Here is a 25,525-nt window from a genome sequence, read left to right as displayed (position 1 = left end):
ACCCTGGCCTTTCCTGTCCGTGAACACAACGGAGGGGCGCTAACATCCGTCTACAGAGCATCCTTCCCAGTTCTAAGTTAGGGCGCACGACACATCCAAGGAAATGGCTGAACGCTGTCGGTCCGGCCGGCCGGGAGGCCACAGCCCAACGCTGGGGACGCTCGCGGGGCCGGGGCGCGAGGGCGGACGTCGGGGCTCCGGGACCCGGGCCCGCCCGAGGCCGCAGAGAAACGGCCTCCGTGCACCGCAGGGTCGCCGCGTCCCCGGCAAGGATGCCACCGCCACCTGTGCCGGGAGGCTCGCCGCTCGCCGCTGCGCCGACCTCCCCTCCGGCTCCGGGGGGCGCGGCCGCGGACGGGCGCGCCGCGCGCTGACGTCATCACGTCGCGCGGTCGCGGGGCCGACGGAGCCTGGCCAGCGCGGGGACGGCTCCGGGCCACCGAGGGCGGCGGTGCGCCTGGCTCCTCCCGAGCCGCCTGTGGCCGCGCGCCCTCTCCCCCCACGGCGGGCGCAGGTGAGCCGACGGGCAGGGAGCCGCCCGCCCTCCCCACCCGGCGGGCCTGCCCTCCCCCCACGGCGGGCCTGCCCCGCGCTGTCCGCCTCCGCGGCGCCGAGCGGCGGGACTCGGCTCAGCCCCGGGCCTCCGCGGCGCCGCCCGGGTTCGTCGGGCCGCCGCCTCCCCCGCCTGGGCGGAGCGGTTCCCGAGGCGCCCGCGGCGCGACCCCCGCTCCGTGGTCTGGGACGTTCTGGGGGGTGTGACCAGCTGGACCCTGAAACGGCGCAGCCCGGTGCGGGCCGAGGCCGGTGGGCCCCCGCGGTCCTCACGGTGAGTGCGCGTGGCCCCGACCTGCGGCCTCGCGGAGTCGCACCGGGTTGGGAGACGTGCGCGGTGGCGCTGCGCCCGGCCCGCCGCGCTGGGGCGCCCGGGGTGCCGGCCGCGGGCCCGCCCGGGACCCTGTTCGCGGCTCAGACCTCGCGGTGGTGGGTCGTGGAGTCTTGTGGTTTTACTTTCCCTTGAATCTTTTCGGAAAATGTTGGACGGGATGCCAAACCAGATAGTCTCTCAATAACCACCCGTTTCATTCCCCGGAAGTTGTTGTTAAAGAAAAAGAAGTGGCTCCAGCCTGTCAACAACCCAGAAAGCACTTCTTAGGGTGATGTGACGGGTTGCTGAGCTCGTTCGACGGATGCATGCGAGTGACGACCGGCAGGACCTGGGCAGTGCCTGTCCTAATGAGGCTCTTTTCTGATTCTTCGTGTAGAAGAACTTCTGCAAGTACCGATTTGCTGGTGTTGATGGACGTCTACTAGTGACGTAGAGGGGAAGACCCTTCTGTAGAACTGCAGTAGCTTAATCCAGTGAAAGTGCACAGACCAGCTTGCTTGGTTTCCGTTGCTTAGGGTAGGTGCTGTGTCCTCACTGGGTCAGGTGTATTTGGAAGTCTTCACAGATCATTCTCTGCATATTTTTTTAGAAAAAACGTTATTTTCACTGACTCTGGCTGTACTGCCCTAAGTTGAATACACACTTCTTTTTGCATTCATTCACTACAAATTTCTTACACCTGCTATGACAAAATATATATATATATATATATACACACATATATATATATATACATACTACAGATCACTCTCTAAATACCCATTTAATCTACTTATGGATGTTCAGTATAGTGATACACACATTTAAGCAATTTTATTTTTACATCACATCATTTCAGACAACAGCCTGTGAAGGTGGGCAGAGCCTGATAGTTTCTATGTACAGTGCAGTTGAGTGTTGATGACGAGTAGCAGGGGACAGGGGCACTCTATTGGGATTCAGAGACGGGGAGATCATTCCTACTTGGGACAGTTAGTGGCTGGATTGTGGTGGTGCCAGGGATAGGTGTGCTCTCTGTTCCATGTTTGACTCCAAGGAAGCCTCCTTCATTTGTAAAGCTACTTGGAAATGTTCCATTTCTCCAGTCCTTTGAATACGCTTATTGTTTTTTCTTCTTGTATTTCCAGAAACCGAGGACCCCTTTCCTTGTGTCTCCACATTGCTTAATGGGAGGCATTATGGCCCCCAAAGACATCATGACAAACACACATGCCAAGTCCATCCTCAATTCAATGAACTCCCTCAGGAAGAGCAACACCCTGTGTGATGTGACTCTGAGGGTGGAGCAGAAGGACTTCCCTGCCCATCGGATCGTGCTGGCTGCCTGCAGCGACTACTTCTGTGCCATGTTCACCAGTGAGGTAAGACACACACCCTGGTGGTGGTTTCATAGCACTGAATAAAAGGAGAAGTTTGACAGGATGGTGGTCAGTGGGCAGGCTCTGGCACAATCAGCCACTTGCTATGCCTTATTAATTCACCTTAAATTTGGGATGAAGTCATACATAATAGCATTGTTATTGTAACAGTTACTTGGGAAAATTACCCGCAAATTGCTTAGAATAATGTCTAGCATGAGATGAAACACACTAATGTCAGCTTTCAGTTTTAATTACTGCTTTTTAAAAATATGTTTTTATTGATTTTTTTAGAGAGAGAAGAAGGGAGAGAGAGAAAGAAACATTGATGTGAGAAAGAAACATCAATGGGCTGCCTCCTGCACACCCCCAGCAGGGATCGAACGCACAACTTGGGCATGTGCCTTGACCGGGGATCGAACCAGAACCTCAGTCCACGGGATGACGCTCAGTCCACATCAGCCAGGGCTTATTTACTGCTTTTTAAATGCTTTCCTGTTTTCGTCCTTCTAGAGTTTAATATTTTAAAATGAGTACTGGTGGGAAGTAGGGAGGGAGAGAACGACCAGGAGTGGGGTCAGCATTCACTCTGCCAGTGTGGACTGTGAAGTGATTCCCAGTGAGAGGAAGAGGACTCGAGTGACTGTGCATGTGTATGAGTCTCTCGTGGACAGATGCTGACCTGGGCATCAGCAGTTAACAGAGGGGCTGGGAAGAAGCTGGCTTGACCAGAGACAGGGCAGTGCTCACGAAGTTTGAGGAAGGCTGTCAGTGATCGAGAACACTCAGCACGTGCAGGAGGCGGCTGGATGGAACAGGTGTTCTTAGAAAGCTGAGCAGAGGAGAGCACTGCTGGGGAAATCTCCCTGGACCGAGAGACCAAACAAAGAAGCTGGCGACTCTGTCGTTATCAGTGTTTATTAAGGGACCTTACGTAGACGTCCTCCACATGGCAGGGCTGAAAGGGTCTAACGAACAGGCAGCATGGGTCAGGGGAACACACCTGCCCCATGGAGGTCTAGAGCTATAACCCACAGGGTCCTCTGCAAGCATGAAGTCACGTTACAATGTTGAGTTTTACCTTGAAAGTTCACGGGCACGAGCGTAGCGTTCACGGCGCTGCCGCATCCTGCTCTGCGCTGCATCTGTGGTCCCAGTACAAAGCAGTGCTCAGACTATTCGCTGCTGAAATTGATAGTCCAGCCCGGCCTGTGTGACTCAGTCATCAAGTGTCGACTGGTGCTCCGGAAGGTCGCCGGTTCGAATCCCAGCCCGGGCATATGCCTGGGTTGCGGGCTCTGCCCAGTAGGAGGCATGCAGGAGGACCTTGATGTTTCTCTCTCATTAATGTTTCTTTCTCTCTCTCTAGAATCAAAACCTTTTTTTTTTTAAATGATACTCCAAGATGTCACCTCACTGTGCTCTTGGGTTACATACAGTTCTTTCCCCATTGGAGCACTGACAGACATGTGCCATGTTTGCTTTATACAAATCAAACAGAGCAGACCATGCCTTTTAGAAGATGTGTATTCAGTTATTATTTTTTAATGTCTTTATTGGTATTTTAGAGAGAGGAAGTGAGAGGGAGAGAGAGAGAGAACATCGACTGGCCGCCTCCTGCATGCCCCCCACTGGGGATCCAACCCACAACCCGGCATGTCCTGACCAGGAATCAAACCAGCAACTTCTTGGTGCAACTTCTGGGTTGACCCTCAACCACTGAGCCAGACCAGCCAGGCTTCAGTTAATATTATTAACATCCCTTCAGGCTCTTGATTATGAGGTGCTACCTTTATCTTGGGGAATTATAACCACCAGTATTTCACACCCTTTGAATTTCCAGCTTTCAGAGAAGGGGAAACCCTATGTCGATATCCAGGGTTTAACAGCCTCTACCATGGAAATCCTGCTGGACTTCGTGTACACAGAAACGGTGCATGTGACAGTGGAGAACGTGCAGGAACTGCTCCCTGCAGCCTGTCTGCTCCAGCTGAAAGGTACTGGTGTCACTGTTGTTCGTGCCAGGGTGGCCCTGGCACGTTTTAAACAAAGGGTGTCAACTTCACCATGAGCCGATGGAGAGAGCAGGCACTCACACTGACTGCCCGTGGCACAGAGATCGGGTGTCAGGTGTAAGACAGGGCCGCTCCTGATGTGAGTGCTTGGCTCCAGACCATTCGCACCTGTTCTGTTCTCAGAAGAATGAAGGAGGAGACGACAGGTGCATTTTCACGCACACAGTGCCCCTGCAAGATGACAGGGGCCCGATGCTGTTCGTTGCCACGTAGAGGAGGCAAGGTGCCCAGGGGAGTAGGGAGGCGAGGGGGACTGTTCATGGGAAATCCTTTGTACCTTTAATTTTCTGAACCATGTAAACTGTATTAAAAACCTGACACACAAAAATGAAGATGTCAAGTTTTCACAGAATTAGCGATGAAGCCCCTTCCAGGGCCAGTCTGCTTTCTCCGCCTCCAGTGAGGTTTCTGTTTTCACTTTCACGCCCGGTTGGAACAGTGATGGTTTTCATCACTGCACAGCCATGAATTAGGTTCATGCTGTGATTTTCCCAGGTCGAGAAATAGGAGACAAATACCAGTATCCTACTTTTCTTCGCTGGAGTCTTTTAGTAAATTTAAAATTTTTTTTTCAATCACAGTTGACGTTCGATATTACATTAATTCCAGGTATGCAGAGTAGTGGGCTCACACTCATGCAACTTACGAGGACATTGTCGTGTAGAGTAGAAATTAGGTACATTGTGCTGAATCAGAATCAGTTTCCCAGCCTGATCCTCAGCAGTCTTTTTGTTGTTGTTGTCGTCCTCACCCGAGGACATTTTTCCATTTCTTTTGTTCAGATAGAGTGGAAGGGAGAGAGAGAGAGAGAAACATCGACGTGAAAGGGACACATCGAGTGGCTGCCACCTGCACAACCCAACCAAGGCCAGGGACAAACTGCAACCGAGGTACATACCCTTAGTGGGAACCGAACCCGGATCTCTCCGGACTGCAGGCCGACACTCTAACCGCTGGGTCAAACCGGCCAGGGCCTCAGAAGTCTTATCGGCAGTTTTGCTAATGGCCTGTGTCTGCCGAGCTTGCGCAAAGCTGGAGCAGAGACTGGCGCAAAGGCCTGTCAAGGTCCCACCACACAGAGCACGGTGTAGGATCTGAGTTCCTTAAGCGTAAACTGTCTGATCTGGTCTGTAGGTTTTGAACCAGGGCTTCTCTGCCTCTGTGTAGATAAGATGTGATCAAGAATAAAGCCCAGCGCACCCCTGCTCAGTGCCCCACGTGTCCGTGTCCGTGTGTCTGTCCTAGGTGTGAAGCAAGCCTGCTGCGAGTTCTTAGAAAGTCAGCTGGACCCTTCCAATTGCCTGGGTATCCGGGACTTCGCCGAAACCCACAGCTGTGTCGACCTGATGCAGGCCGCTGAGGTTTTCAGCCAGAAGCACTTCCCTGAAGTGGTGCAGCACGAAGAATTCATCCTCCTCAGTCAGGAGGAGGTGGAAAAGCTCATCAAGTGCGATGAGATTCAGGTACAGCTCTGGCTTTGGACTGGGGCTTCTTCAGCATGGGCCATTATAGCACATGGGAGAAGCAAGGTGGAGTTGTTGTGTCCATAGCACGGTTCTTAATTAGCTGTCCATGGTGACTCCACAGGTTTTATGAAATTCCCCTGAAATTATATGCCAAATTTATTTGCATGTTTATGGGAAGGAGTTCACCATCTTCCTGAATGAAGTGTATGGTCCCAGTGGTTAACGACCACTGCTCTCCAGAGTGGATGAAGCAGAAATTGGAAAGAAAGTGGATTTCTCTGTTACCTATTCACTTATCTTACAAACACCTATTTCGAATATCTGCAACAGAGCAGTCCATGTGCCAGGGTCTGTGGATCCAGAAACAAGATACAGTTGTTGTTTTCAGGGAAGTCACAGTGCAGTGGCAGAGATGACAGAAAACAAAAATGACTATCGTGGGATGTGATGAGAAAATGAGCCTGTTCACAGTGAGGACGTTGTGTAGAAGAAAGAAGAGTAAACCTAGATTTAAATCAGATCGAGGAGAAGGGGACAACGGTTGGAGACCGTGAGCAGGAGCCAGGTCCTGAGTGCTGTGTGGGGGACGAGAGTATGGGAGGAAGGGGCTTGTGACCTGGGCAGTAAGGCACCGTTCAGTGCGGAGCCCTGCAGTCCCAATCCTCAGTCGTAGTTCCGCTACTTCTGTGCAGTTTTTATTACACGTACATACAAGATTTGTGAGAAATCCAGCATAGAGCCGGTCGATGTCAACAAGCCCAGCCTTTGTCTCCTAGCAGAGCTGCATGGTTGGTTTTGTTCCCCCAGTTAGAAGAATTCGATTCTCCAAGAAGGCTGAGTTCATTTATTTCCCCTCTTACTCTCCTTGAATAGTAATTAAAAATTAATTTTAAATTAATGGGTTCCTAGACATTAGTGGCTCCTCCATTCAAAGGGCTCCCGGCTCTGGGCTCTTCTGAACTGCTGTACCCATGGTCCTCAGAGTGGTCTTTACAGTCGTGGTGATCTGATCACTGGCCTGCTTGGACCCTTTTCATGGTTCCCAGTTGCTCTAGGAGTAAAACCGTCTCTGGCGCTGTGACTGGCCCTCCTTGGCTTCTGCAGCTGCTTTTACACTGGCATCCCCACCCCTCCCCCATCCATTCCACTGCACCAGCCCCTCATTCCCCAGGTGGTCAGTGCTTCGCTCTGGGACAGGCCTTGAACACAGTACCCTGTGAAGAGGGAAAGGACCCGTGTCTGAGCTGTTCAGCTCACTCGCCACTGGAGCACTTGAAGTGTGACTAGAGAGAAGCTGAGTTTGGGGTTTAACTTAATTAATGTAAATGCAGCTGCCACACAGGGCTGGTAGCTCTAGGTTTGTGCTATGCTTATCTGTCTGGTCGGAGGGCTCTTGCATCCTCCCTGACAAACTGATCTCTTGCATGTACTGGGAGGCCTCCCTTGACCCCGGGCTGGAATGAAGAAGTCTCATGAGTTTCTGTGTCACGACCACTGGCTCCTGTGCCGTGTGTAGCTACAAACAGGATTGTTCCTTTCTGCTTTAACAGTGGTCATCCCACTTAAGATCTGGGTCATGTCTGACTTGTCAACACTGTTAACCAGCCTCCAGCACAGTGCCTAGCACTCTGTAGGTTTTTGGAAAGCCATCGAATGAGTGGACATTTGGAACATTTTCTGTATTTTCAGTTCTTAGGGAAAGTTCACAGAATGGTTTCTTTTCTTTTTTTTTTAATCCTCATCCGAGGACATTTTTTGGTATTTTGTTCAGATAGAGTGGGAGGGAGAGAGAGAGAGAAACATCAACATGAAAGGGACACATCGAGTGGTTGCCACCCACACAACCCAACCAGGGCCAGGGACAAATTGCAACTGAGGTATGTGCCGTTAGCGGAAACCGAACCCGGGCCTATCCAGACCACAGGCCAACGCTCTAACCGCTGAGCCAAACCGGCCAGGGCCAGAATGGTTTCTTTATGTAGGTGCTGTCACACTTGGAAAGGTGTCTATCAGGACAAACACACTTGGTGTGGGAGAGACACAGGACTGTACTCTGTGCTCTTTGGAAGGCCCCAGGTGTTGTTATGCCCGGTGCTCCTCATGGGAATAGTACTGGTTTCTTAGGGTGTCTTACCTGACCCAGTCTGTCATGTGCAGGCTCAGCCCAGGTTCCCTGGTGATCGTTATGCGTGCTGTCTTGATGCCCGATGCAAACAGTGGCTTAGTGCTGGCCCCACAGTGGTGCAGAGAAGCCTGGAAGTCGTTCACGGCACTTGGGAGTGAACGCGTTCTTAGAGCCGGTTCTGACTAGGGCAACAGATTCTCCCCCACGCCCCGTAGAGGTTCAGAAATGACCAGGAAGAGTTCAGGAGTGGGGAAAATTCTGAAGGAAAAGCCAGCCATCTTAGATCTTTCACCCAGTTTAACCGTAATCTTTTTCTTGGACATAAGCAGTTATGTGTGAAAAGATTATTTTCCCAAGAACCTAGCTATTTCTGGAAGATGGGAAATAGTGGTGGGGGGTGGGGAACAGGAAGGAAAAGTGGGTGTGGCTCCTTGCTGAGCACTCTGGGTGATGGACAGAGCAGAGATCTGTGACTGCGCACTGACAGGTGGATTCTGAAGAGCCAGTCTTCGAGGCCGTCATCAGCTGGGTGAGGCACGCCAAGAAGGAGCGAGAAGAAGCCCTGCCTGACCTGCTGCAGTATGTCCGGATGCCCCTGCTGACCCCTCGGTACATCACAGACGTCATAGATGCTGAGGTGAGTCATGGAAGGCGCACAGGATCACAAACCTTGAATATCTCTCACAGCTTGGTGTCATGGCCTCAAGTTTCTTGACTCATTTCTGGAAACCCACAGCGTAGTTATTACCAGCAGCTTCCTAGAACCACAGAGTTTTAGGAATTGGTTTCTATGTTAAGAAGTTAATTGCAGCTCAGTCATGAGCGTGCTGTTTACACTTGCAACATGCGCTGGCCTGTGGCTCTGTCTGTGTTCCAGCCCTTTGTCCGCTGCAGCCTCCAGTGCAGGGACCTCGTCGACGAAGCCAAGAAGTTCCACCTGCGGCCTGAGCTGCGCAGTCAGATGCAGGGACCCAGGACCAGGGCTCGTCTCGGTGAGCTGGCATCTGGCAGAAAACTGGCCCTTCCCAGGTGGCTTGATGTGGTTGAAACAAACATTCTATAAAAAATACAAAGACCGCCCTGGCCAGTTTGGCTCAGCAGTTGGAGCATTGGCCTGCAGACCAGAGAGTCCCAGGTTTGGTTCCTACTAGGGGCATGTACCACAAAAAGAAAAGAAAAAAATAAAAATACAAAGACCTTATTTCAACCTGTTCTTAATCTTTTATTTATTGTGCCATCTCGGACAGGTCACTTTACCAACCGAGCTTTCTTCCTTATCTTACACAACTGTTTGGAGGGATAATTGAGATAAAGTGTGAGAAAGCATTATATGAATTGTCAAGTATTATTTCAACGCGTCTGGAGTCTATGAGTTGGGAATTTTTTATTTTTTTTTGGTACATACCCCTAGTGGGAACCGAACCCAGGACTCTCTGGTCTGCAGGCCAATGCTCCAACCGCTGAGCCAAACGGGCCAGGGCAAGGGAATTATTTTAAAAATTTTTTAAAAATATGTTTTCACTGATTTTTTTTTTTAGAGAGAGAGAGGAGGGGAGAGAGAGTTAGAAACATCTCTTGGCTTCCTTTTGCATGCCCCCTACTGGGGATCAAGCCTGCAACCCGGGCATGTACTCTGACCAGTAATTGAACGGGACCTCTGAGTCCACGGGACAACGCTCCATCCACTGAGCCACACTGGCTGGGGCAAAAGCCTCATTTTATGATTACCTGGCAGTTTTGATGAACTGACAGGGAACATAGTCATATTTAGTTGGCTAAATTGGGAAAATAAAGGTTGATGGAAAAAAAGATGTTTTAAATTTAATCTTCAATTAGAGGCTATTTAAAGTGGTGGTATTGTTTTTTTCTTTATTGATTTAGAGAGAGGGAGAGAGAGATGGAAATATTGATGAGAGAGAACGTCGACTAGCCGCCTCCTGCATGCCCCCCACTGGGGATCGGGCCCACAACCTGGGCATGTGCCCTGACCGGGAATCAAACTGGCAACCTCTTGGTGCAGGGTCGAGGCTCAACCACTGAGCCATACCAGACGGGCTAGAAAAGAGATTTTTAAAATTTACCACTTGGTGCCTATGCCACAACTCTCAACTTTTTTGAAGCAAGGTTAGGAGAGTGGTCTTACATTACCAAAAAACCCTCCTGTTTTGAAGTACAGGCTGGGAAGGGCAGGGAGCTCTGCCAGGCTGTTGTCAAGAAATTAAATTTCAGAGATTTGGGTTCTCAAGAGCTAGAGCTTCAAGAAGAAATCATTATTAGGCAACCTGACAGTGAATCTTATATTTCAGATGCAGTCTCTGGGCCACGTAAAACAAGACAGTATAGAACTGTTTCTACTTTTTTTTTTTTTTTTTTTTTTTTTTATCCTCACTCGAGGACATTTTTCCATTTTTTGTTCAGATAGAGTGGGAGGGAGAGAGAGGAAGGGAGAGAGAGTGAGAAACATCGACGTGAAGGGACACATCGAGTGGCTGCCACCCGCACGACCAACCAGGGCCGGGGACAAACTGCAACCGAGGCACGCGCCCTTAGCGGGAACCGAACCCGGGTCTCTCTGTACCGCAGGCCGACGCTCCAACCGCTGAGCCAAACCGGCCAGGGCGAACTGTTTCTACTTATAATCCCTGTGAGCATTTACCAGCCAGGGGTGGAGAGTGACCTGCCTTTTCTCCCTGTCTCCTCAGGAGCCAATGAAGTACTTCTGGTGGTCGGGGGCTTCGGAAGCCAACAGTCTCCCATCGACATAGTAGAGAAGTATGACCCCAAGACTCAGGAGTGGAGCTTTTTGCCAGTAAGGGTGGAACCAGTTGTGGGGAAATACTCACCTGTCATCGGTCCCTGGCACTAGGTCAGAAATAGCCTGGCCATAAAACGGGGAAGCCTAGTCACTGCGCAGTGTCCCCCACAGCAGTGTCATGCGCACAGTAGGTGCTCCGTGGACAGCGGACTACTTACTCTCTATTAGACATCAGAAATGGCAGTGGCGTGTCAGCCGCCACCTACTTCAGCACTTTCCTGGGCTGTCTGTAACTCCCAGCCTGCTCCACTGGTCGTGCTCTGTTACCCTGAGCTCGATGTGAAGTTGTGTTAAATTGAGCTGAAGAGTGTGTCTTTCTCACTTGGTGTGTCTCTGTTTCAGTGGTAAATGAACAGTAATAATTCTGAGAAAATGTGGAAATCTTTCAATCAGTCCTCCAAACTTTTACAGTCGTTGAACCCTGGCCCTTTGATTAACAGTGCAGGGAAACTTCCACTTTGTGGGAGGATCTGTCTCTGGCCCAGAGCCCTGTAGACTAGAAAGGACAGAGACGCTAGCTATCAGAAAGGCTGGGAATGAGGCAGTGTGCAGTAGGCTTGATGTTAGGGCATCACAAGCAAGAGGGCATTTGTTCAGCAGGCAGAGAGCTGGCGGCCACTGAGGATGAGCCACTGCCTGAAGGGTTCCTGCTGGCAAGTGAGGAGGCAGAGTTGCCGATAGAAACAGGAAGGAGAGCCAGAGGGAGGCCTGAGGTTGCGGTACTGAACTGCTCTGTACTTCTTCTCCTGAATCCACAGAGCATCACTCGGAAGAGACGTTATGTGGCCTCCGTGTCTTTACATGACCGGATCTATGTCATTGGTGGCTATGATGGCCGTTCCCGCCTCAGTACAGTGGAATGTCTGGACTACACAGCAGATGAAGATGGGGTCTGGTATTCTGTAGCCCCCATGAATGTCCGACGAGGCCTTGCCGGGGCCACCACCTTGGGAGGTAGGCTGTGTGCAGGGCGTGGTTTCCATGCAATTAGGCTGCATCGGGCTCATCCCTCCGTTGTTTGGCAGTAGCTTGAGACATGGAGGGTGCTGGTGAGGTGAAGTGCTCCTTCTGGCTTTGGAATAGCGGTGCCGCCAGAGCCACGTGGTGCCTGCACTGCTTCCACAGGGGCAGTGTCTGGGGCAGGTGGCAGCTGAGTGCAGGTCGGTTCTGGGCTCCTGGGACCTGCAGCTAATCTTTAGGGTTCCATCCAACCCGTTTGTGCGTGTCTTGACTACGCTTCCTATCTTATTGATAAAACTTAGTTGAGCCCTGGCCAGTTTGGCTCAGCAGTTAGAGCATCAGCCTGCGGACCAGAGAGGTCCGGGTTCAGTTCCCGCTAAGGGCACGTACCTCGGTTGTAGTTTGTCCCCTGCCCCGGTTGGAGTCGTGTGGGTGGCAACCACTCAATGTGTCTCTCTTTCTTCCCCCTCCTCTCCCTCCCACTCTATATCTCAAGATAAAGTGCAAAAATGTCCTCAGGTGAGGAATAAATAAATAAATAATAAATAAGTCTTAGTTGAATTATTCCATTAGAAATACTTTGTGTTTGTTCCCAAATATTTGAAGGACTTGTGGGAAATTTTAGAGAAAAGAATGATTAGAAATCTTTCTGAGAATTTGTGATCTGTTTATTCTGAGCAGATATGATCTACGTTTCCGGCGGCTTTGATGGGAGCAGGCGTCACACCAGTATGGAGCGCTATGACCCCAACATTGACCAGTGGAGCATGCTGGGAGACATGCAGACAGCCCGAGAAGGCGCGGGGCTTGTGGTGGCCGGCGGAGTGATCTACTGTCTAGGTGTTGAGCCCGGGAGGCAGAGATGGGAGAGGACATAATGGTGGCAGCCTTTGGGGGAATCTCTTTTTACCAGAATTAGATAGCCTTCAACTAAAACCCTGGTCTATCCCAGTGTAGTTCCATTAGCTGGAATTATCCTTTTCGTGGAAGCAGAACATGGGATACGATTAGATTTCTCTTTGGATTATTAGAACTCTTGAGGGAGAACTGAGATTAAAGAATTAGTAAGGCCCAGCTGGTGTGGCTAAGTGGTTGAGCATCAACCCATGCACCAACAGGTTGCTGGTTTGATTCTCGGTCAGGGCATATGGCCAGGTTGTGGGCCCGATCCCCAGTGGGGGCTATGCGGGAGGCGGGCAATTGATGTTCTGTCATCGATGTTTCTCTCTCTCTCTCCCTCTCCCTTTCTTTCTCTAAAATCAATAAAGAAAAAAAAATTTTTTTTAAATAATAATAATAAATAAAGAATTAGTAGGGCCCTGGTCGGTTTGGCTCAGCAGATGATCATTGGCCCACGCACCACAGGATCTCGGGTTCAATTTCCGGTCAAGAGCATATAGCTGAGTTGCAGGTTCAATCCCTGGCCCTGGTTGGGGTTGCGTGGGAGGTAACCAATCGATGTGTCCCTCTTGCATTGGTATTGGTATTTTTCTTTTCTCTCTTTCTCTAAGAATTAATGGAAAAATATCCTCAGGTGAGGATTAACCAAAAAAAAAGAATTAGTTGGAACACTCAAAGAAAGGTAGGCTGGGAATGAGCGTCAGGATTTGTTGTTCTTTCTGGAATGGCCTCTACTTTGTCTTTCAGGAGGATACGATGGCTTGAATATCTTAAATTCAGTTGAGAAATATGATCCCCATACAGGACACTGGACTAATGTTACACCAATGGCCACCAAGCGCTCCGGTAAGACACATCGGATCTCAGGGAGGGTGGTACTGCTGTCACATCTGTGCTGTGTGGCGGTGGCTCAGTCATAGGACCGGCCCGCTCAGTCAGAGTTGTAGATCCTCTACCTGGACTTCAGCAAAACATGAGTCAGGCTCCATCCTCCTTGCCTCTGTGGTGAGAATGAAAACAGCTTTTCAAATAGAGGAGACATTTGAGGGTAGAAGCCTTCTTGGTTTATTTGTTTTTTTATGTTCCCGTCCCCTCCCTGCATTGTCACGTCCAGTACAGTCTTGTGTGTTCAGCACATTTACATGGACAAGTGCTGATAGTCTAACACACACCGAAGCTTCCTGGAACAGAGTAGCTGGGCTCTAAGACGGGAGAAAAACTGCTCCAGAACCCAAGTTAGAGCTCCTTTCCTTCCTCCTACCCTCATTGCCTTCTTTTTTCCACTTTCCTGCTAATGAGGGTTGGGTTCTGAATTGATGAAAGCGGAGGTGAGGACCATTTTGTTTTTTCTCGTTTCAACTCCTACCAGTGGGTTTACAGATGGTTAGCCTGTGCTGACTGACTGCTTCAGGCGTGTCTGCTCTAGTGCACACCCCTGAGTTACCGAGGATTGTGATCACGTTTTCTTTAGAACTCAGAGCCTCAGTTCAGTCATGGTGACTTGCTGTACCTTTCTTCTCAGGAGCAGGAGTAGCGCTGCTGAATGACCATATTTATGTGGTGGGGGGATTTGATGGCACAGCCCACCTTTCTTCCGTTGAAGTGTACAGCATCCGTACCGACTCCTGGACAGCTGTCACCAGCATGACCACCCCTCGATGCTACGTGGGGGCCACAGTGCTTCGGGGCAGACTTTACGCAATTGCAGGGTGAGGATTTAAAACCAGGCTGGAGCCCTGGCCGGTTTTGCTCAGTTGTTGGAGCGTTGGCCTGTGGTCCAGAGACCCAGGTTTGGTTCCTGCTAAAGGCACGTGCCTCATTTGCGGTTTGTCCCCGGCCCTGGTTGGGTCCTGCGGGAGGCAGCCACTCGATGTGTCCCTTTCACGTTGATGTTATTCTCTCTCCTTCCCACTCTATCTGAACAAAAAATGGGAAAGTGCCCTTGGGTAAGGATTAAAAAAAAACCAGGCTGGAGCCCTGGCCAGTTTGGCTCAGCGGTTAGAGCACTGGCCCGCAGACCAGAGACCCGGGTTTGGTTCCCTCTAAGGGCACGTACCTCATTTGCAGTTTGTCCCTGGCCCTGGTTGGGGTTGTGTGGGTAGCAGCCACTTGATTTCTCTCCCTCCTGCTCTATCTGAATATAAATGCAAAAATGTCCTTGGGTGAGGATAAAAAAAATAAATAAAACCAGGCTGGAGCCCTGTTAGAGCATCGGCCCATAGACCAGAGTCATGGGTTCAATTCTGGTCAAGGGCACATACCTCAGTTGCAGTTTCGTCCCCAGCCCTGGTCAGGGTCATGCAGAAGGCAACCAACTGATGTGTCTCTCTCACCAATATGTCTCTTTCTCTCCATCTGAAGATAAATGGGAAAATATCCTCTGGTGAGGCTTTAAAAACAAAAACACTCTGGAGCCATCATACATCAGGGCAACGTGATTCGATCTGCACTGCTGAGTGGAGACAGGGTGTAGGTTGGGGAGATGTCTTCGTAGCAGCGTGGGTGTAGGAGGTGCTTGGAGAGGAACAGAAAACTCATCTCCCTCTTGCTTCTTCCCCACTCAGATATGATGGGAACTCCCTGCTGAGCAGCATCGAGTGCTACGACCCAATCATTGACAGCTGGGAAGTGGTGACATCCATGGGAACCCAGCGCTGTGACGCCGGCGTGTGTGTGCTACGGGAGAAGTGACCCCTGTTGGAGCACCATCTAGAGCTAGCGACCAGTCCCGGGCCAGTTGACGGAGTATCAGGGCCCGTTTCCAGAATGTTTCCCACTGTGTGCTCAGGGTGATTACAAGCACCGGTGCCGTGCTGATGGTCTTTATTTGACACATACTCCCCCTCGCACTAGTACTTGTCCCCGAGTTGAGTGGTGAATGGACGCTCACAGGAAGAGAATGCACTCAGTGGATATGAGGCCAGGTCCCTTCTGGTCTCCGCAGCACTTTCTGGTCATGTCTAACTTACTGTGTGTTTAGGAGGATAAATGTGTATGTTGCCCCTCATGTGTTGCAGAGTGAAGGTGAGTGTAACCTACTAGATTGGGCAGTATCCAACTTACATCTGGATTGGGAGGATGCCAACTTGAGTCGGCCTGATAAAATCCAATTATTGTTTTCCAGGAATACATTTCCTAGTCTGCAGGTAGCTAGTGGCAACATAGTTCCATTCTGGAGGGAGACAAAGGAAAGCTCCCTGTCACAACTTTGAGGCTGGGGAGAGAGCTGTGTGACACCCCCAAGTGTGGACAGAGCTCTTGTATCAGAACTGGGCTTAGAGTGAGTGAAGTGGCCTGACTCAGATGGACTGAGCAAGCCTAGACCTTCACTGCAGTGTGACCGAGAAGACTGAGTTATCTGAAGGCTCTTCTGATTTCACCACGTCTCTGGACTGCACTGTGGCTTACCGGGGCTCCGGCGCCTGTGCCAGACAACAGAGTGAACAAGTGTCAGGTGGGCGGAGGTGGAGTCAGTGTGGCAGTGTGAGTGCCTATGATTTCATATCCTCTTACCTCCCTGCCAGGTTTCATCGCTCTAGGGCAAGGTTCGCCTCCAGGGGGTGAGAGATTTTCTTTGTTGAATCGGATACTACTATGCTGTTACATTTCCATACTATTTATTTGGGGATGGGGTGGGATGCAGCAGCCTGGAAGTTCAGCTACTTGATATTGTTCCATTCCCCCATCCTTTTAAATGCATACTTCCAGTAAGGGGTGGTTTCTACTGCTGTTTGGTACATTTCATCCTTTTCCTACTAGAGGGTTCCCTATCTGTCCTTAGAGTGAATTATATTCATCCCGGGACAGAATAATCAAGACAACCAGAGTTCCTGTGTTATGGAGTGAAATTCTTGCTTTGTGGGTGGGGGAATGTGACACCCTGAACAAGGAGGCACTTTCCCTTTACTTTGAAATTCCATGTTTTCCTCCCTGAATTGAATTGATCTGAAGAGTTCATTTCCTTTGTATTTTTTTAAGAAAATATTAAAAACAATCTGTCTCAAATGCCTTAAGCGAGTTTGTGGCGAACCAGCACTGCCCTCACATCTGGGGGACCAGGCACAGAGAGCAACCATGGGTCCGAGTCGTCAACCCGTTCACCTTGTGTTTGCCAACCAGCGCCACTGTTTCTGTTAGACACAGGTAGGAGTCCCACCAGGAAAATGTTTATCTGAATTTGCCATATTCATTGACCCCCCTCTCACACTTGGGGTGTCCTTGGAAACCTAAAAGGAATCAAGAAGAGGTTCATTTAGTACTCGCCTCAATTTCAGGGTTTTAATCACTCAAGCCCTTCTGTTTGCTTCAGTTTGTGGCACATGATAGAAACAGCTATGCAGGAGGCCTGGCCCGTGTGGCTCAGCAGTGGTTAGAGCTGGGCCTGTGAACTGAAGGGTCATGGGCTCAATTCCCACATGGGTTGCAGGTTTGATCCCTGGCTGGGTTGGGGTCATGTGGGAAGCAACCAATTGATGTGTTTCTCCCATGTCCATCCCTTCCATTCTAAAACATCAATGGAAAAATATCCTCCGCTGAGGGTTTAATTAGTTAAAAAGTGGTCAAGATGGTAAATATTTTTAAAATGCAAAAAATCCAAGATATTCCCAGAGTAAAGGGAAGGGGGAGTCAAAGAGTTGTGTTCACTAAAGCCTGTCAATCTTTCTTTAGCAGAGGACTGTGCCTGCTAATGAACTACGGCTAAGAAATAGGTACCTGCTTGGCCGGTGTGGCTCAGTGGTTAAGTGTCGACCCTGCACCAAGAGGTCGCTGGTTCGATTCCCCGTCTCGGGGCACATGCCCGGGTTATGGGCCAAACCCCCAGTGGGGGCATGCAGGAGGCAGCCAATTGAAGTTCTGTCTCATGAATGTTTCTATCCCTTTCTCCTCCTCCCTCTCTCTCTAAAATCAATAAAGAAAAAAATTTTTTTAAAGAAATAGGTACCAGCAGCAGCCTGGGGGAGGTAGATGGGTGGCCCCCAGAATGAGCGTCAGACCAGGTTCCCAACAGTCCTGACATGACACCCACAACCGAGGGTCACACCCTGTCCACTGCCCCCAGTCACGTAAGCATCGCGCAGTCGTGGGCAGGGGCCTGATGTCCTTGCCTCTTGTCTGTCTGCCTGTCCAGCCCCTCCATTTGCCGCGTGAACATCCCAAAACACAGGACAGCTACAGTGCCTAACAGCCGACTTCTCAGGAAATGCTAAGCCACCTGGTCTCTCAAGCCCCGCGGGTCCCTGCGTGGGCTGGGGCCCGGCACCGCGACCTCTGCCTCCGGGTCTGCGGCCTTCGCCCTCTCGGGCACGGGTCCGGGCCACGGCTCCGCGCCCCTCCTGCTCTGTCCACGGCCTGGTCCCCTTCCGCCGACCCGCGTCGCCTTGGAGGGCCCTCCGCGCTGCCCTTGGGCGCGGTCTGCGGCTGCAGAGGCGACTGGACGGCCCGGGCAGAGCGGAGGGCGGGCGGGTGGCAGGCGGGCGCCGGCGGTCCTGGGACCGGCCCTGGGACCAGGCTCAGAGGAGACGTGGGGACAGCGATGCCCGGCGCGGGCCCGGGTGGAGCGGCCCGGCGGCCCCCGGCGGCCAAGCGGTGCGTGCGCCGAGCTCCTGCCGCTCGAGCCGGGCCGCGTTCCCTCTTCGCCGCCAGGAACGCCCCTCGCACTCCTGGCGCTGAGTGCGAACCTCGGGAAGCGCAGTCGGGCCGACTTGAAAGACTCGATCACAGGGGAAGCCGGGTGACGGGAACTGGTCGCCGCTCAGACACCGGTCCTGTCACAAAGCCGCGGACGCCTGCCACTCAGAGGCCGCCTCCAGTGCCTGCGCGTGCGCAGTAGCGTGCGGGGCGGGGCAGCGGGCGCCTGCGCAGAAAGGGGTGGCCGTCCGCCCCGCCCTCTACGAGAGCCGCGCCGCCGCAGTTGGACAAGACCGGGCCGAGTCGCGCCTGCGCGGTCCAGGCCCCGAGGCTGTGGCGGCGGCGGCGGCGGCGGCGGCGGCAATGGAACCCGCGGCGCCGCGGAACGAGCTGGTGTCGGCTGAGGGCCGGAACCGGAAGGCGGTGCTGTGCCAGCGCTGCGGCTCGCGAGTGCTGCAGCCGGGGACGGCGCTCTTCTCCCGCCGGCAGGTAGAGCGGCCGGGGCGGGGGGTCGGGGAGGGGCCGGGAGCCGCCGCTGGGACCGGACGGTGCGGGACGAGCCGCACTGCAGGGCGGGAGCCTCGGGTCCTGGGAACCGGTTTCTCTTCTCTCCAAGTCACGGACCTTAATACCCCTCCTTCCGCCGTCACCCCGACTGAGAAGGCGGAAAAAGTGCGTTGGTGAACCAGCCGCAGGACAGCGCGAAGTGAATCCCAACCACGTGCGGGCCCGTCACCCAGGCTTCTCCGCAGGGGCCCCGCCCCGGGCCTCACGCTGGCCCCCGGGGTTTGGCCCAGCACGAGGCGCACACAGCGTGTGGCGGGCCAGGTGACACCCCCGGGGGGAGGCGGGGCGCTGAGCGCTCCCGCACCTGTGACCTCGGCTCCTCCTGTGACATGCGCCCTGTTCTCACCGCCAGACCCGAGGCCTGTGTGCTGCCGGCTGCCTGTCCCGAGTCGGCCTGTGGGCGGGGATTCAGACGCCTGAGCAGGGCACCTGGCGCTCGCTCCCGGAGCAGGTGTCCCCCCAGGCTCCCGGAGCAGGTGTCCCCCCAGGGCGCCGTCCTGGGCCATCCCCAGGGCGCCCAGGCTCCAGGGCGCAGGCTCCACCCCTGGGTGGGAGGGTCGCGGCAGAACTTGTGGACCAGAAGTACTCAAAACGGGGGGAAACTGCAAACAAGTTTACCCTGTACTGGAACCGTGTCTGTTAGAGAGAAAGGAACGGAGAGGCAGAGAGAAATATCGAAGAGCGAGAGCTCCTGCACGCCCCCTACTGGGGATTTGGCCCGAAACCTGGGCACGTGCCCTGCGTCCAACCGGCGACCTCCTGGTGCCTGGGGCTGGTGCATGGGTCGGTGCGCAACCACTGAGCCGCGCCGTTGGAGCTATTCTCATCCATATTGTATCATGCTTGCCAAGTTTTCTACAAAAAGAATGTATTTTCTACGAAGAAAATATTCTTGAAAATGCGACCCGAAGCATCAATAGAATCTCACTGAGCTGTGTTTATCTATCCCTGAGGAGCCCATTCAGCATTAGGGGCACAGGCTGGGGACCCAGAAGCAAAGTTAACACACCTGGTCAGAGAGTTGACTGCAGTTCCCATCCCAACGGACTTCGGACTGTGTTGGCTGCCTCAAATTAGATATTACTGTATTGATTTCCACCCTAGAAATCTATCCAGAAAACCTCCTCGTGTTCCATGTGTTACACCCCAAACCTGACCCTAGCAGTTATCCTTGGCATTGCAGTGAATGCCGAGACCCTGCTGTGCAGATAATTATGCTTGCTCACATTCATGTAGAGTCTTGTGGGTCTGGCAAGATTTGAATATGGGTTGGGCCAAAGTAGACTTGCAGTTGTAATACAAATAAGTAATGTAATAATTAATAAATAATAATACAAGAATAAACTCTGGCCCAGCTGGTGTGGCTTGGTGGATTGAGTATCATCCGCGGACTGAGAGGTCCCTGTTGGATTCCCGGTGAGGGCACATGCCCAGGCTGTGGGATCCATCCCCTGTAGGGGGCATGCAGGAGTCAGCCGATCAGTGTTTCTCTCTCACATCCATGTTTCTATCCCTGCCTCTCTCTAAAAAAAAATCAATAAAAATAAATAAACTTTTATGTAGCCACAACTGTAAACCTACTTTTGCCCACCCCTGTAAAGATGGGAATCTGGGGGAAGAGAGGGAACAGTTCATTGCTATTTCCCTTGACACTAATCAAACGAGAGATGAAGGGGACCTAGCAGAGATCACTGGTGCCCCTTTGCTGGATGCTTCCTGAGGGCTAATGCTCAGGTGGTCTTTGATTTTCTCCCCTTAGGTGAAGCTGTGGTGTGATCACACTGACAGGACAGGGGATGGGCCAGAAATACTGTTAGGGAAATTTATATCCACAGGAAGTTAGAGTTGGGACTGGAATGCAAGTTTCCTGGCACCTGAATTTTTATCCCTAACTTTTCCCGTCGAGGGTAGAACAAAGAACATCATTACACATCAGATGAAGCAGGACTGAGGAGAATGACAGGAGGAAGGACTGTCTTGTTCTGTGATGTCCTCGGGTGCTTCCCTGGTGGCACAGCACAGATACCTGTTCCCATAAGCCAAGTGTTCGGAGGACGGGGAGTAGGGATGTTCTGGGTTGGGGTCCCTCTTTCCCATCAGGGTTGCCCCACCAGCTGCACCGTGGTCCAGACTTACAGTGCAACTCCATGGTGGGCGAGTCACACTGTACCATTGAGGGAGGGGCTTATGCATCTCTGCCAAAGCCTTTAACTTTTCTGGACTAAAGTTAGTCTGTTTTTATGTTTGTTTGTTTGTTTGTTTTTTAAGAGAGTGAGTCTTGGCCTGTTTGGCTCAGCAGTTAGAGATTGGCACTCAGACCAAAGGGTCATGGATTCGACTCAGGTCAAGGGCATGTACCTGGGTTTCAGGTTCATCCCCAGCCCTGGTCAGGGTCAAGTGGGAGGCAGCTGGTCAATGTCTCTCTCTCACATGGATGTCTGTCTGTCGGTCTCTCTCTCTCTCTCTCCCTTTCTCCTTTCCACTCTCTCTAAAATTCATTGGAAAAATATCCTCTAGTGAGGATTAACAAAAAAAAAAAAAGAGAGAGAGGAACATCAATTTGTTGTTCCACTCATTCATTCATTGCTTCATTCTTGTATGTGCCCTGACTGGGGATGCAACCCACAACCTTGGCGTATCTGGACAATGCTCTAACTAACGGAGCTGCCCAGCCAGAGCCAATTTTTTATTTTTGTTATTTTTCAAGCCACCCTAGCTGGTTTGGCTCAGCGGTTGGAGCGTCGGCCTGCGGTCCAGAGATTCCCGGGTTCGGTTCCTGCTAGGGGCACGTACCAAAAAAATAAGTAAATAAATGAATGCATTCTGCTTTTGTTGATTGCCAATGCCAGACTGACACGTGGAGGCCGTGTATTTTGTTAAGAGTTTGGGGAGCCCTGGTGAGGTTGGTTACTTGGTTAGAGCGTCATCCCAATATGTCAAGGCTGTGGGTTCAATCTTGGGTGAGGGCACATATAAGAATCAACCCATAAATGCATCAGTAAGTGGAACAACAAACTGATGTTTCTCTCTCTCTCTCTCCCCCCCTCCCCCCCTTATAAATAAGTAAACAATAAAAATACAGTGGGCTTTATGGGAAGCTAATTCAGATCGTTTGGTTAGGAAAACTTTCCTGAGGAGGTTACTTCTGAGCTGAATGTCAAGAACGAGCTGACTTTGCCAAGACCTGAGGGCAGAGCAGACTTACCCTGTCTGAAGAAGGCAGGAAGGCTCGTGTGGCTGGAGCACAGTGAGCTCAGGGAGATAGGAGCAGGTGGGACCTTGAAGCCCAGGGTCAGGATAGCAGTGAAGCCAAGTTACCACCACAGCTGGTCAGAGTTCCTCTTCCGTGTCTCTTACGAATCAGGGCATGGACCACAGGCAAGAGGGGAGCATCTCGTCTGCAACCTGATAGGCCTGCGTGCTTTGTTTGCGAGGGCGCCGTGTGGAGTCCATGGTGAGCGGGGTGCCGGTGACGGGCACTCAGCGTAGCGTTCCATGTTCTCTCCCCTGCAGCTCTTTCTGCCCTCCATGAGGAAGAAGCCAGCCCTGGCTGACGGCAGCAGCCCCGATGGCGACCTCCTCCAGGAGCACTGGCTGGTAGAGGACATGTTCATGTTTGAGAACGTGGGCTTCACCAAGGACGTGGGCAACATCAAATTCCTGGTCTGCGCAGACTGTGAGATTGGACCAATCGGCTGGCATTGCCTTGATGACAGGAAGAGTTTCTATGTGGCCTTGGAACGGGTTTCCCACGAGTAACAGGAGAGGGGGCTCAGCTCCACCCCAAGTACAAGAGCTGCTGCTCACAGGAAGTGGTATCTAACCTGGTGTAATGGTTCCGCTGCTGCTTCTGTGTCCTAATCATGAGCACCGATGCGTCCAGCAGAGCGTGCAGAGGCTAACCCTGCTTCCTAGATCCTCACATGCGTCCTCTCGCCTACTACTCTGCGTCACATCTCCTAAGCTCCCTCTCCCCCAGGTTAGGACACTGGCACACGTCCACACATCTCAGCTGCCATCTGCTGGGCTCTTCTGCCTGGGGCTCCCTCGCTGCCTGCTCTGGAAGAGCGTCACCCCTGCAGCCACGGTGACACATGACGTGATGCTCGTGTGCTCGCAGTTGAAGCTCCACCTTTTCCTCTCGTTTACGAAAGCACACAGGTGTCTGAGAGTGACTGTTGTGTGGCTCGCTTCACAGGAACTTAATCTTTTTAAGAGTATAGCACTCACAAGCTCTTGTGTTTGAGCTGCTCGTCCGAAACACTGCCGGGCACCTCTGTGCCAGGTGTGAGCGCCTCGGCTCTCGGCTGACAGACCTTTTCTCGTGGAGATGAGTGTGGCCCCTTTTCCCTTCGAACCCTGATGAGCTGTACCGAGATTCAGATTTTCACACCCATCGGGAGCCCCCCAAGGAAAGCTCAGCCTGGGCTTTCCCCAGGATCTCCTGGAGGATGTGGGGCGAAGGAGGAATGGCCGTCGCCATATGACCCAGGAGTTTGCAGGTGTGTCTGATCTGAACAAGTCAGTGCTTCCTTTGTTCTCAGGAAAGACTTCCTCGTGGGTAATGTCATTTACTGGGCCTGCTGAGCGTGGTTCTCGGAAGTTTTGGTTCATGTGGAATCTACACCAGCCCAGAACACTAACCCCGTCCGATGCCTCTGCTGCTGCTGCAGCCATGGGGCTGCTCGAACAGCGCGTGTCAGCCCTGTTCAGAGGACCTGTGCTGTCTGTCACTTCTCTTCTGAAATGACTCACCAGAAGGGATCTGTGTAACCAGGTCCAGGTGTCCTTCCCACACCCCACCTCGATCCAGGACGCCTGGCATTGCAGCAGGACTGACTAGAGACCTGGCACTCTGCAGTCTGTCTGCTCCCCTTCTCCCACGGCTCACTCTAAGGGCTCCCCAACTAATGTGCAGGCCTGGGCATGGCTTTGCAACCAGCCTACTTTCTCCATCCCTGGTCAGAGCCCCATTGAGCTCTGGCAGAAATGAGAGCTGTTTTCCAGACCAGTGGTCCAGAGGCCATGATTATGGCCTTTGCGGAAAAATAGCTGTGAGCATTATCCACTCAAGTCAGAAGGAGCAAAGCCAAGTAGATGCCTCTGGGGCCAGCGGCCCCTCCCAGCACAGCCCAAGCAGGCAAAGCGTTTTCTAAAATTAGGCTTTGACTTTTCTTCCCCTTTTTAATCACAGAAATAGTACACATTCATTGCAGATAAGTACAAAAGTGGGTATAAAGACTTTTTTTAATTCCTTGTATTTCCACCATCTAGAGATTGTAGTGATGATGTGTTTTCTGTGTGTATATACACGTGTGTTTTTAAAACAAACATGAGCTCAGACTATTCTTGTTTATAACTTGCTTTTTCCATTTGACAACATACTGGCTTCTCCCATATGTAGCTATTCCCATATGTAAGCCTTGTTTTTAGTGTGCCCTTGTATTTGTGTTTATTTAAACAATCCACTGTTAGGCTGTCTCTAGTTCCTTACAGACAATGTGACAACGTGCAGCTTTGTGATTAAATCTGGACGCACATTCCTAGTTGTTTCCTGGGGCAAAAAGTGGGATTGCAGCTGTACTGCTTACCTCCATGGGAACACAGACTTGCTTCTCTGAACCTTTCTGACACTGGGTGTCTATTATCATTGAAAGACTTTGGCCCTGTCGCTTAGAGTTGTCCAAATGCACCAGGTTGTGGGTTCGATCTCCAGGACATTCACAAGAATCAATGAATGCATCAATATGCAGAACAACAAATTGATGTTTCTCTCTCAAAAAAGAAGAATATTTTGCCACTTTAATAGAAAAAATAGTATCTCATTGTTTTGATTTGCATTTATGTTATTTCTAATGAAGTTTTTATATACTTACTGATAATTTGTATTTTTTTGAGAATTGCCAAACATTGTTGCCCAGTAGCCAAAAATATCAAGTTGTTGTCTTGCCTTTTAGTTTGATTTGAAAAAAATAAAGACATTTAAACATTGGAAATTAGATCCCTGTGTGTCTTAGAAAGCCACAGGCATGAGAACATGCGGATGAGGAGAATCGGGCCAATGGCAGCATCTGCGGCTTCCTTAGACGCCACTCAGCCCAGTTGCCCTGATGTGTCTCTTCCCTTGGATTGCCATCAGGGCAGGGGCAGTGTGGTGCCCTCCCATTCACACACCAGGGACCAGAGGGCAGGCTGTGGAAGCCCAGGAGGGCCTGCCATTCAGAAGGTGTGCATGGAGACCCTTCTGTGAAGTACTGAGAAGAATTTGTTCATACACTACGCTTTCATCAGTTCACATTCCCATAGGCTCCTGGGCCTGTGACCCAGTTTGTTTTATGGGTTTTGTTCCAGGGTGAGGCCAGAAAGATGAAAGGTGCAGCCTGGCGTTCAGAAAGCACACACTCCTGCCCTGTTTTCCTGCTGTGGCCATGAGCACGGCAATAGGAGGCAGGGACCCCTGATCACGAAGATAATAGCTGCTGAAGGGCAGTCCTGGAGCACAGAACAAGACAGGACGTCTGGTGGCTGACTTAGTTTCCTGGCTCCGTGTTAGGAAAAAGGTTCAGCTGCCAAGAGGAAGAAGGAGCTGCCTTCGGGAAGCTGTAAGCTTGCTGCCCTTAGAGGCATGAAGGGGAAGGTGACCTTTTCTAACCCTGAAAGGAAACATTTATATATTCTGAGTAAAGCAATGTCTCAAGGTGGTTAGTTTATGTACAGGAGATTGTCACGAGGTTTTAACTGTTAA

The 25,525-nt window shown here is 51.6% G+C and overlaps 2 protein-coding genes across 4 annotated transcripts; both read left to right on the top strand.

The window, feature by feature from the left end:
• Nucleotides 1-701: 701 nt before the first annotated feature.
• On the top strand, nt 702-16,590 carry KLHL12 (kelch like family member 12). Of its 3 annotated transcripts, XM_036277424.1 has the most exons (13): nt 702-826; nt 1,263-1,402; nt 2,014-2,247; nt 4,088-4,241; nt 5,565-5,782; nt 8,398-8,547; nt 8,788-8,902; nt 10,613-10,719; nt 11,484-11,679; nt 12,367-12,525; nt 13,333-13,431; nt 14,108-14,294; nt 15,150-16,590. In XM_036277424.1, the coding sequence occupies exons 3-13, from the start codon at nt 2,053-2,055 to the stop codon at nt 15,274-15,276; spliced, it is 1,707 nt and encodes a 568-aa protein (XP_036133317.1). In that variant the 5' UTR covers nt 702-826; nt 1,263-1,402; nt 2,014-2,052; the 3' UTR covers nt 15,277-16,590. The 3 variants fall into 3 exon arrangements, with proteins under 3 accessions (XP_036133317.1, XP_036133314.1, XP_036133316.1); XM_036277421.1 differs by lacking the exon at nt 702-826 and having other exon boundaries at nt 1,187-1,272; XM_036277423.1 differs by lacking the exon at nt 702-826 and having other exon boundaries at nt 1,198-1,402.
• Nucleotides 16,591-18,570: 1,980 nt separating this feature from the next.
• Nucleotides 18,571-25,339, top strand: RABIF (RAB interacting factor). Its single transcript, XM_036277703.1, has 2 exons — nt 18,571-18,702; nt 22,294-25,339. Exons 1-2 carry the CDS (start codon nt 18,577-18,579, stop codon nt 22,537-22,539), a joined length of 372 nt encoding a protein of 123 aa, XP_036133596.1. The 5' UTR covers nt 18,571-18,576; the 3' UTR covers nt 22,540-25,339.
• The last annotated feature ends 186 nt before the right edge of the window (nt 25,340-25,525 follow it).

Source organism: Molossus molossus, unplaced genomic scaffold, assembly GCF_014108415.1.
Source record: "Molossus molossus isolate mMolMol1 unplaced genomic scaffold, mMolMol1.p scaffold_m16_p_23, whole genome shotgun sequence".
NCBI lineage: Eukaryota > Metazoa > Chordata > Mammalia > Chiroptera > Molossidae > Molossus > Molossus molossus.
Note: the sequence above shows the minus strand (reverse complement) of the source record. Positions and strands in the feature narration are given on the sequence as shown.